Source organism: Bufo gargarizans, chromosome 1 (genome assembly GCF_014858855.1).
Source record: "Bufo gargarizans isolate SCDJY-AF-19 chromosome 1, ASM1485885v1, whole genome shotgun sequence".
NCBI lineage: Eukaryota > Metazoa > Chordata > Amphibia > Anura > Bufonidae > Bufo > Bufo gargarizans.
In genome coordinates, this window is record NC_058080.1 from 304523253 (window position 1) to 304542982 (window position 19730).

At 42.4% G+C, this 19730-nt stretch overlaps 1 protein-coding gene across 3 annotated transcripts in view; it reads left to right on the plus strand.

Annotated features, from left to right (window-relative positions):
- Positions 1-19730, plus strand: part of CSGALNACT1 (chondroitin sulfate N-acetylgalactosaminyltransferase 1) — a 332098-nt gene that overhangs the window by 262723 nt on the left and 49645 nt on the right. For all 3 annotated transcript variants that reach the window (XM_044305053.1, XM_044305061.1, XM_044305069.1), the window contains one exon: positions 12293-12394. In XM_044305053.1, coding sequence (XP_044160988.1) covers positions 12293-12394 — 102 coding nt within the window. The remainder of the gene's footprint in view (positions 1-12292; positions 12395-19730) is intronic.

Below are 19730 nucleotides of genomic sequence, written 5' to 3' on the forward strand. Positions count from 1 at the left end.
TCAAAGGCCCTCCTCTTTCAGAAGACCAGCCCAGTATGCAGACCAGATTTTCTGTGTCAGGTTTTCAGTTTCAGGTAATATATATATTAAGCGGTGAAAGGACCACTAAACCTAGAATCCAACCAAAGAAAAAATAACAACAATACAAACCTACCATAATATCTCAGTTTTCTTGCTCTTCTTCTGTCCTATATCACAACTGCTAAAGATTAAACTAGAAAAACTGTGCATTGTTCTCTCGGGCTACAGCTGTAGTTTTCTCCCTCTTCTCTCCCCCCCCATCTGATGCTAGTGCACACAATCCAGATGTGTAGGAGGAAGGCGCTGGGTTTAGGTTAAATACCTTTTCTTTACTCAGGGAGTATGGCAATTTTTTTGGGGTAAGGAATCTGCTAAATTACTAGTAGTATGCAGTAATTACAGTAACAGTACCAGGAGTAGCATATACAGTGGCACCATTTGGCACAGTACAAGACATTTGTGTGGCCTGAGCAATCATACTCTTCTACATACAATGACATGAACAATATATATGTACCGCTATACACACATATATAACGTCAGGACGGAAGTGCTATATGCACAGCCTATTGGGGCATCTATTACAGCTTTTCAGGAAAAGTCACCAAACCTTTCAAGATAGCTGAACGGCAAATCTGCCTAGCTATGCAGTGGTAATTCTCCCTTTCACGTAGAGGCATAATTATACAGATTTGCCTTTCAGGAGCATTGTAAAGTTGGGTAACCACTAATGTGGAGGTATGCTTCAGACTAAATTGGGTAGGCAGCATACACTCAATGTTGTCCCAATACTCTATGATAAACACACAATGTATGGGAGCAGCATGTGTGTATTTTATATAACCAATATATCCTCCATCACTGCCCAGCCGAGGTTGTTACCCAGCTTTCTCAGACTGTATAATGCCACATCTGCTATTTATACACTGATATATTGCCAATCGTTATATTGTAAAATATGTAGTCTGATATTCTATCCAGGAACCTGGAAAATCTGAATAAAAGTAAAACTATGATAGACAAATCTGAAAAGCTATGCAGTGACAATCCTCAATGCTGTAACGTAACTAGGCAGATTTGCCATTCAGGATTCAGGGAAAGCTTAGTAGCAAAGAATGTGAAGCTGTAATAGGGATGGTTGAAGACTAAATATACCTAAATAAATCTCCCTTTTCACTCCTAAGTTCTTCCACTGCTAACAAGAGACCCAGGCCACTCTGTGCACCCTTGCTCCCCCTGCTTCCTCTGTCAACCAGTCTCTCTCCTACTTGATTGACAGGGCCAGGTTCCTTGTCAATCAGGAGTTCTGCAGTCAAGGAAGTTCTTGCTCAGTTCTGGAGGGGAGGATGACGTGATGACGTAGTGGACGTCGCGCTCCCGGCTTTCCCCGCTGCTCAGCTACACCGCTGCCGCCTCGATTATGCTGGCGTCTCTGTGCCGAATCCTCCATCCACCCTCTCTGTGACTGGGAACGGGTGATCAGCGTTGTTGAACCGCGGCGCTGTTATCGACTGCTGGTTCGGATGTGGGGGCTGCCTCCGGTTCCTGCTCTTTGTCCAAGCCTGCATGCTGCTGCTTGTTGATTCTGCCATTCCCGATTCTGCGCTCCTGCCTCCTTTATCGCCCACCATGTCGCTGTGAACAGTTTCTTGTCTGGAGGTTCTTTTTTCCTTTACCCCCGTGGACTGTGCCTCCGGCTTCTGCCTGAACTGCTACCCCCCCTTTGGTGCCGTGAGTAACCTCTGTGTTCCCCCCCTATTTGTGTTCCCCCCACCTAATGGATTGTTGGAGAAGATGATAAGCTGATAAGCTTCTCTTCTTTAGTGACTAACCTCCTCACGATTGCTGACTCCAACTAACCTTGAACGGAGTTTGACATAATTGCACATGACTGCACATGATTACAAGAAAGTGAACTCTAAAGTTTAAAGTATAAGGTGGAGAGGGAAAAAAAAAAAATAATAATAATAAGAGGGGAAAGAGTATAAAGAAGAGTGGACACAAAAAAAAAAGAAGAGAAGAGAAACAGAATTAAGAAGAAGGCACTATAAAAAAAAAAAAAAAAGGGAAAGGGGGATAAGGAAAAAGGAAAAAGGAAAAAAAAAAGAAAAAGTAAAGTAAAAAAAAAAAAAAGAGAAAGAAGGAGAGCAAAGAAGAAAAGATATATATTTAAAGGAGAGAAGGAGGTGGAATAAGGGGGGAAAAAAAAAAAAAAAAAAAAAAAAAAACCCAAATAAATACTCCAAAAAAATAAAAAAAAATAAAAAAAAAATATTTAAAAAAAAGGAATAAAGAGGAATAAGCTATGGGCCCAAAAGCCTTTAGGCGTTCGACTGATCTATCAGGTCAGAAACATGGGTCCAAAACTGCTGAACCAACAAAATTGGACCAGTTTCTGAAGTCCCCAAGGGTCAATACGAGGGGTGGACAAAAGGAGTTTTTGGAAAAAAAAATTATGAATCAGAGGTAACAGACCTAGAAATACAAAAAGGCGCTAGATACCCTGAAGAGGAAGATGGAATAATGGGGGAAGCAATCCCTAATGATAACTCTTCACCGCTGGAAGAAATACTCCTAGCGGTTAAACAGAACGGGGACCTAATACAGATGGTTACAACCCAACTTGGATTTATTCAAGTTGATGTGGGACTAATAAAAGATGAATTGTCCAAAATGCGAGACAGAGTCAACACCCTTGAAAGTTCTGTCACCCTAATACAGAAGGAATCCAAAAAAATAAATACGGAAGTTTCTACACTTAAAGTGGAATATAATCTCTTGAAGAAAAAGGCAGTGGACCTGGAGGATAGGTCACGAAGATACAATGTGAGAATAATAGGGATCCCAGAGGGTGAGGAAGAAAAAAATCCAACCGAATTTGTACAGAAATTAATTCTTGAGAACTTTGGTAAAGAGTCATTCTCTCCTCTTTTTATGATTGAAAGAGCCCATCGGGTCCCAGGAGGAAAACCAATTCCAGGGAGACAACCTCGGTCAATCCTTGCTAAGCTACTGACTACAGGGGACAGAGATGTCCTCCTGAGAAGGGCGAGGGAATCCTCACCGGTTCTGTATAACGGGATTAGACTGGCCTTTTTTCCTGATTTTTCGAAAGAAATACAAGAAAAGAGACGTATATTTATGACTGTTAAAAAGAAGCTAAGAGAAAGGGATATTAAATATTCTCTTATATTCCCGGCCAAATTGCGGATTGTTTTTGAAGATAAAATCTTTTTTTTTGATACCTCAGAAGAAGCCACGGATTGGCTAGAGCGAAACAATCGATGACTCAATTGGGTTACGATCGGGCGGGAATAATTAGTATTATAAGGGGCTTATACCCCCAAAAAAATAGTTTTCTTTGCTTCTTAATCGCGGTGTGGGGGTGGCTGAGTGGGGGGAGGGTCGAGGGTTGGTCATAGGAAAGAAATCTACTACAATATGTGGTGGATTGCATGTGGGAGGGGGGTGAGGGGGGGTGGGGTTGGGTTGTGGTGCGTCAAAGTGGGCATGGTTCCCCTTTTCTCAGTTTGCTATTTTCTTTTTTTTTCCTTCTCTTGTTTTTTCCTTTTTCCCTCTCTCCTGATCCTCCACTTAACCATTGTAGATGACGATGATTAGAATTTTTTCTTGGAATGTACGTGGTTTGGGGGAAAGAGGTGAGAGACAAGCGGTTTTTGACCTGACTCAGGCCCATTTACCAGCAATAGTATGCCTGCTAGAGACCCATCTTACTGAGGAGACCACTAGGGTGGTCGACAGGGGATGGGCTGTGCACACGTATCATTCTACCCTCTCCAACTACTCGAGAGGTGTTACGGTTTTGATACATAGACTTATTGATTTCGTTTGTGAGGCATCCTCTGTCGACCAACAGGGGAGATTTATTTTTCTATACTGCAGGTTAGGGGGAGAGTTATGCATTCTGGCCTTTGTTTATATCCCTCCGCCATTTTCTCTTTTGGTTCTTAATTCCCTTCTATTATTTATGGATAGATGGCCAGAATGTCCAACATTGATTATTGGCGATTTTAACTGTGTCATCGATCCTTTACGTGACAGGGTTTCTATGAGTGCCGGGAGAGACAGTCCGGTCCAGGGGTCTCCCCTCGCACGGTTTTGCCTGGAGGCTGGATTTGAGGACGCTTGGGAGTTTCTGGGACAGGGGAAAAGGGTTTTTTCATGCTTTAGTAAAGCAGGCAAATCACCTTCCAGAATAGACCTGGTACTGATAAATAGCAAATATGTGAAATTGATAAAACGAATGAAATATGAAACAAGGTCAATATCTGATCACTCCCCGTTAGTATTTGAACTATGCTTGTCTCAGGAAAGATATACACCAAAACCTCCCTTTAGACTAAACCCTTACTGGCTATCAGTCATAAAGACACATGAAATAATTCGAAATGAAATAGGCCGATTCTGGGATATTAATTATGGCTCAGCAAAAATTCAAGTGGTATGGGATACCTTTAAGGCGTACATGAGGGGATTGATGGTTAGTAATATTACGAATCTTAGAAGAGAATATGGAAAAAAACAGAAAAATTTAGAAAAACATGTAATGTCAGCGACAGAATCCTTCCATATAAATAAGACGGAGAATAATAGGGAAAATATGCAAAAAGCCACACAAATATATGCTAATTTTTTACTGGATAAAGCTCAACAGAATCTCTTCTTTAAAGGGCAAAAATACTTTACAGAGTCTGGGCGACCCGGTAAGCTCCTCTCTAGAGTAATCTCCAATCAACAACCCAAAAAACATATAGACAAGGTTCGAGTGAGGGATGGTAGGATAGTTACTGGACAGGGTCCGGTGGAGAAGGCCTTTTTTGATTATTTTCTTGATCTGTATAAGGCTGATTCTAATATTACAGACGATAAGATAGATTTATATCTAGATAGGATCAACTTCTCAACTATCACTGAGACGCAAAAGAAAGCATTAGAATTGGAGGTCTCAATTCAGGAACTTGAGGGAGCTATTAAATTATGTTCAGCCAATTCTACTCCTGGTTCAGACGGCCTTCCATATGAACTTTATAGTAAATATGGGGACTGTATTTTTCCTAGATTACTGGAGGTTTTTACTGAATCAATGGAGGATGGGATGTTGCCAGATTCAATGATGGAGGCTACAGTGATACTAATTCCAAAAAAAGGCAAGGACCCTCTAGATTTAGAATCTTATAGACCAATCTCACTGCTTAATGCAGATGTAAAGCTTTTGGCGAGGGTCCTTGCTACAAGGCTTTCTGGGGTTATCTCCTCCATAGTCCATCCGGATCAGAGCGGTTTTATTAAAAACAAGGGTACACATCATAATTTACATCGGCTATTTTCTAATATCCAGGCCCCTGGGGGGACCGCCCGCTCCATCCTGTCATTGGATGCCTCTAAGGCCTTTGACAGGGTGGAGTGGCGTTTTCTCTGGAAGGTTCTTGTTAGGATGGGCTTTGGAGAGAGGTTTATACGCACTCTTAGGTTGTTGTATGGATCTCCAAGGGCTAAACTGAGTCTTAATGGAATCTTGAGTGGTAGTATCGAGCTAAACAGAGGCACCCGTCAGGGTTGCCCATTATCTCCCTTATTATTTGATATATATATCGAACCCCTTGCGATGGCCATCAGGCAGGACGATAAGGTCAAAGGATTTGGTACGTTAGGAACACAAGACCGTATCTCATTATATGCAGATGATATTCTGTTTTTTATAGATCATACGGAAACCACTCTCCCTAGGATTATTCAAATGGTTAAATTATTTGGTGAGGTGTCTGGTCTTCTTATAAACTGGGCTAAGACCAGCTTGCTCCCAATAGACCCCCTGCCACAGAAAGAGGTTCCTGCTACACGGTTGGATATTGTTGATACTTTTCAATATTTGGGTTTGACTATATCGCCTCGGGTCGAAAATTTTGTAGAACTCAATCTGATCCCCATAATGGTAAAGATCAGAGCTAAAATAGGAATCTGGTTGAAACTTCCCTTATCTAGAGCTGATCGAGTTTCACTAGTTAAAATGGTGATACTACCACAATTTCTTTATGTGCTCAGGAATACACCTATTTGGATACAAGATAAACATTTTAAACTTATGGAGAGACTAATTAATGATCTAATATGGGGAAGAAAGCGAGTTCGAATTAAGCTAGAGTACCTGTATAGATCAGTGGAGTGCGGGGGTTTAAATCTCCCCTATTTTAAGGGGTACTTTATTGCAGCCCAGCTACTGAGATGCTACGAATCAGAGCATAGCGCACTTCTGGGGAAGTTGGTAACTAGCCACGCTCATAATAATATTTTTTCCTTGTTGGAATCTGGGCTATTGAAGAGTTATGAGCAAGGCTATAGAGAGACTATAAAACTACTCCTTAAGGTGTGGGCTACAACTAGGACATGGTTGAAGGTTAAGGGTTCACTCACATTTACGCCTCTTTGGCATAATTTGTATTTACAAAGGCTGGATGAAATTGCAGCCGACACATTTTGGCAGAAAAATAAAATTTTATATATTTCACAGGTAGTTAAAGATAGAGAAATTAAACCCTATACAGAAATGACACAAAATATAATTTTTTTTTCATGGTTTAGGTATTTCCAATTGCGTTCTGTATTATCAAGTTTGGATGATAAGCGGATGTTGGATATAGATAATTTATCCTTTTTGAATGATTGGGTAGGGGGTACACTTTCTAGAATAAAAATTTCAAATATATATAAGTTATTACTTAAGGTACGGTTTAGTGATATACACTCACCAGGACAAAAATTGTGGGAGGTGGATTGTCCGAATTTACAAATAGAAGGGTGGGAGAATATTTTTGGGAATTTAACTTCACTATCCCAGAACTTTAACCATGTTCTAATACAATTTTATATCTGCCACAGATTATATATTACTCCATTGTGGATGAACAAATGTGGGTTAAGAGACACGTCCAACTGTCCCAAATGTGATACTGTTGGAGCAGATTTCCTCCATATGATATGGACCTGTCCAGAACTTATAAACTACTGGAATGGTATCAATAACTGTATTATGTGTAAACTAAAAATTCGAATTCCTTTTGAACCACAAGTATTTGTTCTTAATGATCTCTCCAAACTAAAAAATCATAACCATCAAAAGATTTTTTTGAGCAGAATATTGATGCTGGCTAGAGTTTTGATCAGCCGGACCTGGTTTGCCCGATCCACTCCAGACATAAACACATGGATAAATTTAATTGATAAAGTAAAGAACTATGAAAAAATTCTATATAGACGGAGGGAAAACGAATACCAATGGAGTAGGATATGGGGTGGTTGGAGGTTTGGTTAGCTGAGATCAGGTTGTTTCATATATAGGGGTCCTACTTTGACGCACCACAAATTGGGAGGGAGGGAGGGGAGGGTTTTTTTTTCTTTTCTATAAATACTATGAAAAGATGAGCGGAATATATTTATATATAACTATTTGGGTCACTAAGAATTGAGAGATTGTAAAAAAAAAACACAAACAGATTATCTGCCCAATCTCTGTCCAGTCAGGCCAACAGCTGGTGTGTGTAACAAAAAATCTGTCTGTTAACGGCCATCTGAAAAAAAAAAAAAAAAAAAAAAAAAACCTGTAAGGCTCAGTTGACAATTTAGTTATTTGGTCAGTTTTGGCCCCGTAACTGCGCAAATAAGGGACATGTGCAGTGATTCTAATAGCGACGCCTAAAAAAAAAAAAAAAAAAAAAAAAAAAAAAAAAAAAAAGGAAGTTCTTGCTGTGGACTTTTTTTTAAAAATCGGTAATTGTTCGTAGGAGCTTGCCAAAGTAGAGCATCATGCGAATTGATTGCTAGCTGGTTATCCTCATTACCTAGCCAGCTTGATGCATATTCCAGATGCAAATAAAAGAAAGCATTGGCAGAAACATACAAGAATGTTCAGATTCAGAGCTGCGTAGCAATTACTTTTCCTGAAGAAAAAGCAGGAACAGATCTCAGAGACCCGTCATTTATAGGTCATTAATATTATTTATTAGTATGTAATAACCAAATGTAGTGGTATTTTAGGCGTCTGTAGCCTCGTTCTGATCAACACGAGCAATAGATATAATTAGTGTTGCTTTGTGCATGTGCCGAGTGTCAGGCCTCGTTTTTGATATTGATGATGTTGACTTCCTGACATGCGTTCTGCTCTATTAGGTACACCGATTTTTTTGTGGCACTATTTGCAGTTTACAACACATGCAAGTGAATGGTGTATAATTACTATAAATAGTGGATTCATTACTTTATCAGTCAGGGGCAGACTGGGAACTTACAGACTGGGAAAAGTGGTCTGAAATTGACAGAAGGCGGGGCCACAGAAGTAGGCGGGGCCAGCAATACCATAGTGTAGGACAAAATACCACCCCAGCAGAACCAAATACCACAGTGCAGCACAAAATACTGCTAAAAAGAAAAAAAAATAGAAAAAAAAAATTTTAAAAAGAAAAAAAAAAAAAAAAAAGGAAAGAGAGGAAGGGGCTAGCAGAGGAAGCAGGCGGAGTAGACATTGTCATTATCACCACACACAGGCATAAATAAAATCACAAGTAACACCTCTTTATAGATAACACAGGATACACTTCTCACAGTAGGTGATACCATAGCTTACCTACTCCCTCCTGACCTCTGCACAGATCACAGAGCATGCCTAGAAATGTTTTCCATATAAGTCAATGGTGTCAGCTCCTGTCTATTGTTTCTCTGGCCCTTACAGCTGTCAGAAAACAGGAAGTCAACATATTTTAGGCCTAGTGGCTAGTGTAAAAATTGCAGGATTATATACAATTTTAATATAGATAGTAATGTTGAATAAAAAAAAAAATACAGAAAATTCTAAAAACATACGTTTAACTTAAGGTTAATTTCTGATAACACATTCTCTTGAATGTGAATTTCCTGGTTACAGATTCCCTTTAATGTAAGTAGATCTTTGGGTAGGTCTCTAAATTCTAGGTATAAGGGGGGATCATTTATCAAACTGGTGAAAAGTAGAACTGGCTTAGTTTCCCATAACAACCAATCAGATTCCTCCCTTCATTTTCCAAAGAGGCTGTTGAAAATGAAAGGAGAAATGTGATTGGTTGCTATGGGCAACTAAGCCAGTTCTACTTTGCACCAGTTTAATAAATGACCCCCAAGATTTTTAAATATTCAGTAATAGTCAATTGGAGTTTATTTTTTTTTTTGAAGCAGATGCTCCTTTTTTTTTTTTAAGCAAAAAATGTGTGTGATCTGTTGGGGGTTTCTCGACTAAATAAAATACAGTCTGCAGTGTGAAAAAGCACTTCATAAGTGATCTTACATGTTTAATTTGCTAGAAATAGAAATTGGAAGATAAACAGCATTTATCAGCAAGGTAAGGCGAGGAAGATGCATAGCATCTGTTGAAATTGCGTTCACTTGTATGCGAGGAACACTGGTTGAACACAGATACCGTATATTATTTTGTCTTAATTAAAATATTAGGCGCTCGGCTATAGCTGCAAACCAATTTATAATCAGAAGCCAGGAACACATTGGTCATTACATATTTCTGACTTTCATGTCTGAATATAAATAATGTGAATGTTCTATTACATATGAATGAAGACCTCCTAAATAAATAAAAATGAAAAACAGAAACTTAAACTGGATGTATTGCAATATATTCTGTGGTCCCGCCATCCAATACTTATGTTATAACAAAAATTTCTGAATATATAACCAAAATAGATTTGATGTTAGAAACAGATGGTAAATTTGAGCAAAGTCAGTTTCCGATGCCTGTAATACGGCAACATTTAAGCGTTCGCGTTATAGCTAATAGTGGGTTAGTCAAATAAAATGAACTTGAGAAGTGTATTAAATGGAATATCTCATCAGAAAATAATGTATCATTTGGATTTTATCATAATCATATTTTGTCTTATACCTTATGCCGTTTCGACTCCACTTCTGGTTTTGGCTAAGGCTAGTTTTACACTAGCAGTAAAGAGATCTGGCAGGCTGTTCCAGCAGAGAGCAGCATGCCGGAGCACTCTGGATCTGGTATTGCCGGACGCTAACTGAATAACTATAATTGGGACCGGCGGAGATCCGGCCACAACCCGACAAATATGCTGAGAATCAGCCAGGCAAAAACTGCTGCGCGCAACAGTATTTGTGCCGCCAGAATTGGCATTTATGCCAGGTTATGGCCAGATCTCCTCCGGTCCCCGATGCAAAACACTGACCAAACACAGATTGTGTGAATATGGTCTTAGCAGCTGCATGCTAATAGAGTGGGGAGCCTGCTGTCATTTACAGCCAGGCTTCCTATAGAGAAGGCAAGGTCATTTTTTATTTTTAGGTTCGTTTTTTTGCCAGTACTGTATACACAGCACTCAATCAACGCTGTGTATACCAATATGGAAGTGGCAGTAGTTCCTGCTCTGGTTCTAGTGATGGTATGATTGCCAGGGCCAGGTATCTGCATGAGCTGCTAGGTCTTAATAGACAAAGATCAGCTCTGCAGAGAGGCTGACCAGCCTAATTGAAACCTCTGGGGGCTGTTACTCTCCCCATAACGGTCCCCCGTAACTGGATCTAATATGTCCCAGTTACAGTAGAAATTGTAAAGTGTAATGTTTAAAAGCCTCCATAGTTTTGACCTTGTCTTACCTTATGGGGGCATAAATTGTAAAATAGAAAATGACAACACAATTTTTTTTTAAAAAGCATCACCACATGCCACACCACAGCTTCCATAACCCATGCACCCGCTATATCAAAATTCATGACTTTTTTTTATTTTCCGTTCATATTGCCATATGGGGACTAATAGCACCATTTAATATTACATACGATGCAGTTAGAAGCTTTGTGAGCTTGATAGGAACTTTGCTATGACAGGCCTCAAAACCTTCAGAAGGCCATAGGCTTCCATAGCAAGTGATCTTGGCACGGGGTAGCCATTGGGGCACTGGGAGCGCAGCACTTTTGGTGACTGACTGCCCAGATACCGTGGTCACAATTGACCTTAACATATGAAGGGTTAAAAGTCTGTGATCAGCATTATTGCCCATCACAGACTCGGCCACAGATTGTCTGCTGTGTAAAACAGCAGGCACTCAATGGTTATGACGTTCGCTCAACCCCCATTGACCGGACATCTGCCAACATGTATGGCGGTTGTTGGGAAATGGTTAAGATTATAATATTTATGACTTTGCCATGATTTTTACTGAAGCAGTGTTGTGCCTATGGTACCAAGAAGGTTTAATAATCCAGTGCTATGAGTCCATCTAGATCACATGTGCACAATCTGCAGCATGCCTTGCCATTCTGTGAGGTCCCAAACCATGTAGTCACAGGAATGCTTATCAGTGTCTGCTGCTTAAATGTATTTTCTATGTCAGAGAGAAGAGATAACGCATAGCATGGGATGAGTAAGTAGTGTGGCCATCTTTAAGACTCCATATATTGGCAGACTCCCTCTGTCGCACTCCAGAGAAGAGCATCTCTAGTGTAGCGGTGAACAGGCATGAAAGGGACTAACGTCATTGTTGTTTAGTACAATGAAACTGTTATGGTATTTCACGTAGAATACAGTTTAGACAGATGCGTGTCTGCATCATCTGTTCCTTTCTGGAGTGTGAAGGGGGAGAAGGAGAATCCCATTCTTCCAAAATGTGCAAGTCATAGAAGTGGAACTTGTGCCTATTAGACATTTATAAAAACTGTGGTGAAGTGTGGGAGTCTTTCTTTTTATCTTGACCGGGCATGGGACCCATCTCCTGCAATCACACTCTTAACGTGGTGTGCCTGGAACCTAATAAGAATATTAGACGTTTATGGCATATGCTATATCTTTTTAAAAGATCTACATGTTTGTGGTTGTAGGTCAGTCTCTCACGTGACACTTGTGACTTCCTATCTGTTGGAGGCAGTGGTGCACAAGGATGGAACTGGTTTGATATGACTTTCTGCTTGTATTATGGAGGCACTGTGGCTGATAATGGTGGCACTGGTCTCAGAGCGCTGTTCATTGAATTTTGAGGCAGAATGGATGGTGTGGCTAAGGGTGTGAGTTATAAAGTCCTTCTTTGCTGTTGGGCTTTCGTCTGTATATTTCGATTGTATATCTCAATGCACTCTTTGCAGCCACCCTGTTTATCCTACCTTTACAGCTGCTGCTTTCCTTTTACATGTACTGTATCTGTTGAATTTATTGAATGTACAGACATACAAAGAAATCTTATTTCATTTATTTATTCTTTTATAGGGAAGTATGCATAAACCAGGATAAAAGAGTCCATCTTACAGTGGTATACTTTGGTAAACAGCAGGCCCAAGAGGTGAAAGCTATACTGGAGAACACATCTAAGTAAGTATGAAACAAAATTCACACTGAATCAGAATAATTCGGTAGTGATGAGCAGAATTTTGGGCCTAATTGCAATAAATTCACAAATTCTAGAATTCGTGATCTCCAGTAATTATTTTCTTGATTGCAAAAACCGGCAATGTAATATGCGCGTGTTGCTTGCGCAATACAGGCGTTGGTCACATTTGCTTAATTTTTTAAGCTGCTAGAAGTTTCCTGAGAAAATGCACAGTACAGTAATTCCTATCACACTACCTAACACCCTGCACTGGAACCTATCAGCTACACTATATCAGGATATAACCTACACTGACTATCTCCCACTAACTATCTGTATTATATATATATATATATATATATATAAGCTATCTAACTAACTAACTATCTAATCTAATGACACAGCAAAGCACAGAGCACAGCAATGACACTGCTCTCTCTCTCAGAACTGCAAAAAACCCGCAGAAAATGGCTGCTGGGGAGGTTCTTATATAGTAAGGGGTAGGCAACTTTCCTATAGGTTGCTAGGGATGTTGCTAAGCTCTGACAAAGATATTGTAGTGGCCCACAACTAAGAAGCAGCGAGGGTACTGATGAACAAAATCTAGAATATTCGCAATTATGAAGATATAGCACTATATTCAAAATCTTCGCAAATTCTTGAAGTGACGATATTTGCGATAAAAATTTGCGATCAACACTATAATTCAGTGGATAATCAATCTACTGGATAGAAATTTCTGAAGTTAAACTGTCCTGTCGCAATCCTTTATCATACTAACAGCTTATCGAGGCATGTCTGATAAAGTCTGCATGGTACATTTTGGGTGCTTCGGAATTATTTACTAGTGTTCTATAGAGTTATGGAGTTAAAGAGGACCTTTCACCTTGAAAAACATTGTGAACGAAGTATGCTGCCATGGAGAGCGGCGCCCGGGGATCTCACTGCACTTACTATTATCCCTGGGCGCCGCTCCGTTCTCCCGTTATGCCCTCCTGTATGTTCACTCTCTAAGTTATAGTAGGCGGTGTCTGCCCTTGTTCTGCTGGGCGTCTCCTCCTCCTAGGCTGCAGCGCTGGCCAATCGCAGCGCACAGCTCACAGCCTGGGAGTTTTTTTTATGCCAGGCTGTGAGCTGTGCACTGCGATTGGCCAGCGCTGCAGCCTAGGAGGAGGAGACGCCCACAGGACAAGTGCAGACACCGCCTACTATAACTTAGAGAGTGAACATACCGGAGGGCATAACGGGAGAACGGAGCGGCGCCCGGGGATAATAGTAAGTGCAGTGAGATCCCCGGGCAAGTCATTGGGGCTGAACTGATCCCCATGCAAGTCATTGGGGCTGAACTGCAATACAAGCACTGCCACTATACAATAAAAGGTGCTATCCTTGGAAAGCTGCCGGAAGCCTGGCTCGCCCACCAGAGCTCCGCTGAGTGCAGCGGTTCCCTGAAACAGCTGATTGGCGGGGATGCCGGGACTTCGATCCCTGCTAATGTGATAATTATCACCTATCCTGAGGATAAGTTATCATTATCTTTTCCAGGATAACCTCTTTAAATTTTCATTTTCCATTATTTTGGGATGACATTTTGGGGCTTTGGAATCAATTACTTAGTTTTCCATAGAGTTATGCACTCATGTTACAATGGCTTCAACATATGATGGTCGTCCTGGAACCAATTAATATTGTAACTTAAAGGACCACTGTATATTTTTGCAAAACATGAAGTTCATATATGCAGCATTTACAAACAGAGGTATTACAGTCGGTGCTTCAGTTCATTTTTAGGTTGTGCAAATTTAAGAAGTGTGAAGACCCGGTCATATATTTTTATAAAAGCAGGAGCAAACTCGGTGACAGGCAGTTGGCACTGCAGGGGATGAAGTTCCACAAGCCAGCGCCTTATATAAAACACACTCTTCAAGTCCTACCTAGAGACACATGTATTTTCCATTTGTTGTGCTAAGCAAACCCGTTTTCTGGAGTCATCTCTAGGCTGAACGGAAATGTATAAACTCTGTAATACGTATTAGAACATTTTAATGGATCATCTGTGACCAGGCAAATGGTGAAATTTTTCGTACATAATACATTTCTGGGACAGTTTGACAGTTGGATAAATTAGGTGTATGTTAGTTTGAGAATATAATGCATTTTTGTTTGCATGTTTTAATATGACTGTTAGGGCTCATGCACACGGCCGCATGCCCTCCGAGACATACGGTCTGTGGGTGGGCCATATGTCCCATAGAGATGTCCCGAACTATTCGCCGGCGAATAGTTCCCTGCGAACATAGCTTGTTCGCGTTCGCCGCCGCGTGCGAACATATGCGATGTTCGGTCCGCCCCCTATTCGTCATCATTGTGTAAACTTTGACCCTGTACCTCACAGTCAGCAAACACATTCCAGCCAATCAGCCTCAAGCCCTCCCCGCAGACCCTCCCACCTCCTGGACAGCATCCATTTTAGATTCATTCGGAAGCTGCATTCTTAGTGAGAGGAGGGACAGTGTAGCTGCTGCTGATTTAATAGGGAAATCGATAGCTAGGCCAGTGTATTCAGTGTCCACTGCAGTCCTGAAGGACTCATCTGATCTCTGCTGTAAGGACAGCACCCCAAAAAGCCCTTTTTAGGGCTAGAACTTCAGTCTGCTTTTTTTTTTTTTTTCCTGTGTAATCTGATTGCAGTTGCCTGCCAGCGCGTGTGTCAGGCTCACAGCGTATACTGTGCACACTTGCTTAGTGCCACCACTCATAACTGGTGTCACAGTAGCTTGCATTTAAAAAAAATAAAAACTTTTTTCACTGTACTATAATAGTAGTCAGTTGCCTGCACGCATGTATGTTTCAGGCCCTGCAAGTGCATAGTGTCACCAGCACAACTCATATCTGGTGTCACAATAGATAACATTTTAAAAAAAAAATACAATTTTGACTGTAAAATAATAGCAGTCAGTTGCCTGCATGCGTGTGTGTTTCAGGCCCTGCAAGTGCATAGTGTCACCAGCGCAACTCATATCTTGTGTCACAGTAGATAACATTAAAAAAAAACTACAATTTTGACTGTAAAATAATAGCAGTCAGTTGCCTGCACGCGTGTATGTTTCAGGCCCTGCAAGTGCATAGTGTCACCAGCGCAACTCATATCTTGTGTCACAGTAGATAACCTAAAAAAAAACTACAATTTTGACTGTAAAATAATAGCAGTCAGTTGCCTGCATGCGTGTGTGTTTCAAGCCCTGCAAGTGCATAGTGTCACCAGTGCACCTCATATCTGGTGTCAAGGTAGATAACATTTAAAAAAAAACTACAATTTTGACTGTAAAATAATAGCAGTCAGTTGCCTGCACGTGTGTGTATTTCAGGCCCTGCAAGTGCACAGTCTCACACCAGTGCAACTCATATCTGGTGTCATCACAGTAGATTACATAAAAAAAATATATACAATTTTGACTGTAAAATAGCAGCAGTCAGTTGCCTGCATGCGTGTGTGTTTCAGGCCCTGCAAGTGCATAGTGTCACCAGCGCAACTCATATCTTGTGTCACAGTAGATAACATTAAAAGAAAGCTACAATTTTGACTGTAAAATAATAGCAGTCAGTTGCCTGCACGTGTGTGTGTTTCAGGCCCTGCAAGTGCATAGTGTCACACCAGTGCAACTCATATCTGGTGTCACAGTACAGTAGATAACATAAAAAAATAAAAAAAATTGACTGTAAAATAATAGCAGCCAGTTGCCTGCACGTGTGTGTGTTTCAGGCCCTGCAAGTGCATAGTGTCACCAGTGCAACTCCTATCTGGTGTCACAGTATATTACATTTTTTTTTTTAAACAACAATTTTGACTGTAATAGATTGAATAGCAGTTAGTTGTCTGCAAGCATGTGTCAGGCCTACAGCGTCTACTCTGCCAACTTCTTCCAGTGCACAGTGCCACTCATATGTGGAGTCACAGTAGCTTGCACGCATAGTACAACTAAACTAATCAAAAAAAAATGACAGGCAGAGGCAGGCCACCCCGCAGAGGCCGTCGTGGTCGTGGTGCTGTGATTCCCTTTGGCCCTAGAATAATGCCCAGTGTTCAGAGGCCACTCGAAAAGTTCTGAGGACATAGTTGACTGGCTAACACATGACACCCAATCTTCTACAGCTTCCGCTCGGAACCTTGACGCACCATCCTCCTCCAGCTCAGCTTGGGGAGACAGAGAGGAGGAGGAGACGAGTTGTAAGCAGGGGGAGGTCGTCGCAAGGAGCTAGTGGCACAGTCAGACAGCATGTATGGGCATCCGGGGTCAGCCAGACAGCACGCCAATCAACGCATGCTGTTGCCACCACCAGAATGCCGTCATAGCAGAGCTCAGCAGTGTGGCATTTTTTTTGTGTGTCTGCCTCTGACAACAGCGATGCCATTTGCAACCTGTGCCAAAAGAAACTGAGTCGTGGGAAGTCCAACACCCACCTAAGTACAACTGCTTTGCGAAGGCACATGATCGCACATCACAAACGCCTATGAGATCAACACATGAGTACAAGCAGCACACAAACTCAAAGCCGCCATCCTCCTCCTGGTCCAGCATCTTCAGCCACGTCAACCACTGCTGTCCTCCTTGCCCCCTCTCAACCATCCGCCACTCCGTCTCTCGCCTTGAGCAGTTCCTGCTCATCTGCCCACAGTCAGGTGTCTGTCAAGGACATGTTTGTAAGAAGCCAATGTCACAAAGTCACCCCCTTGCCCGGCGTCTGACAGCTGGCTTGTCGGAACGCTTAGCCTGCCAGCTTTTACCATACAAGCTGGTGGAGTCTGAGGACTTAAAAAAAATTGTAGCTATTAGGACACCACAGTGGACGGTACTCGGCCGAAATTTCTTTGCACAAAAGGCAATCCCCAACCTGTACTCGATTGTGCAAAAGGAAGTCATGGCATGTCTGGCACACAGTGTTGGGGCATGGGTCCATCTGACCACTGATACCTGGTCTGCAAAGCACGGTCAGCGCAGGTATATCACCTATACTGCACATTGGGTAAACCTGCTGACGGCTGCTAAGCATGGAATGCATGGCTCTGCAGAGGAGTTGGTGACACCTGCCACCTCCTCTACTCCTCCTACTCCATCTTCTTCGATAACCTCCTCGGCTGAGTCCTCTTCTGCTACTGCGTCTTGCTCCACATCAACGGCACCCCCGAGCTCCCCAGGGGCTATTCCACATCCCGGATACGACAGTGTCGCGCCGTCTTGGGGTTGACTTGCCTGAAAGCAGAGAGTCACACCGGACCAGCACTCCTGTCTGCCCTGAACGCACAGGTGGATCAGTGGCTGACTCCGCACCAACTGGAAATCGGCAAAGTGGTGTGTGACAACAGAAGCAATTTGTTGGCGGCATTGAATTTGGGCAAGTTGACACATATGCCGTGCATGGCACATGTGTTGAATCTGATTGTACAACGCTTTGTGCATAAGTACCCAGGCTTACAGGATGTCCTCAAGCAGGCCAGGAAGGTGTGTGGCCATTTCAGGCATTCCTACACGGCCATGGCGCACTTTTCAGATATCCAGCGGCAAAACAACATGCCAGTGAGGCGCTTGATTTGCGACAGCCCGACACGTTGGAATTCAACACTCCTAATGTTCGACCACCTGCTCCAACAAGAAAAAGCGGTCAACGAGTATTTGTATGACCGGGGTGCTAGGACAGCCTCTGCGGAGCTGGGAATTTTTTTGCCACATTACTGGACGCTCATGCGCAATGCCTGTAGGCTCATGCGTCCTTTTGAGGAGGTGACAAACCTAGTCAGTTGCACTGAAGGCACCATCAGCAACATCATCCCATTTGTTTTCTTCCTGGAGTGTGCCCTGCGAAGAGTGCTGGATCAGGCCGTAGATGAGCGTGAAGAGGAAGAGTTGTGGTCACCATCACCACCAGAAACAGCCTTATCAGCATCGCTTGCTGGACCTGCGGCAACGCTGGAAGAGGAGTCTGAGGAAGAGGAGTCAGAGGAGGAATGTGGCTTTGAGGAGGAGGAGGAGGAAGACCAACCACAGCAGGCATCCCAGAGTGCTCATTGTCACCTATCTGGTACCCGTGGTGTTGTACGTGGCAGAACATACCTTCAGTGAGGACGAGGAACGGGACATGAGTAGCTCGGCATCCAACCTTGTGCAAATGGGGTCTTTCATGCTGTGTTGCCTGTTGAGGGACCCTCGTATAAAAAGGCTGAAGGAGAACGACCTGTACTGGGTGGCCAGGCTACTAGACCCCCGGTATAAGCAGAAAGTGCCTGAAATGTTACCGAATTACCAGAAGTCAGAAAGGATGCAGAAGTTCCAAAATTAAAAAGTATGCTTTACACAGTGTATAAGGGTGATGTCGCAGCACAACGGGTATCTAACAGGGGAAGAGGTGAAAGTAATCCTCCTCCTACCATGACCACGCCGGCAAGGCAAGGACGCTTTACAAACGTGTTGTTGATGGAGGACATGCGCAGCTTTTTAAGTCCTACGCATCGCCACAGCCCTTCGGGGTCCACCCTCAGAGAACGACTTGACCGACAGGTAGCAGGCTACCTCGCCTTAATTGCAGATATTGACACTCTGAGGAGCGATGAACCCCTTGACTACTGGGTGTGCAGGCTTGACCTGTGGCCTGAGCTATCACAATTTGCGATAGAACTTCTGGCCTGTCCCGCTTCAAGTGTCCTGTCAGAAAGGACCTTCAGTGCAGCAAGAGGTATTGTCACTGAGAAGAGAAGTCACCTAGGTCAAAAAAGTCTAGATTGCCTCACCTTTATTAAGATGAATGAGCCATGGATCCCGAAGGGACTGACAGTGGGCGATACATTCAACTAAAAAAGGCCTGATGAGATGAGCTGCCTTGGGCTAAAAATGGTCCACACGCTGCTGTATTTTATCTCTGCATGCCGGATGAATTGCGTGACTTATCCGCCACCAACTCGTGTTCAAGCCGCAATGTTTTAGTGCACTTTCTGCCTGCAAAACATGAATTTTTCTGGCCGCTGCTGCTGCACTGTGGCTGCAAAAACTAAACAAAAAAATAAGGCACTTACATGTGTCAATTCCCCTTCGTGATCGTTACCTTGTTGTGATGAAGGGGCTTGCGTATCACAATGAAGCGACCACCTCTATGAGTGTGTTGGCAATGGCAATGCTGGCACACCCCAGATGAGATAAGGTCGTTGCTTCATTGTGAACAGATCAAAAGCGATCGGCTGGATAATTTTGCATAGAAAAACATACATTTTCTTTGTGTTCATCTAAGGTGATCATTAAAGCCTACTAGGCCAACAATAGGCCCACACTGCAGAATCATTGTTTTCTG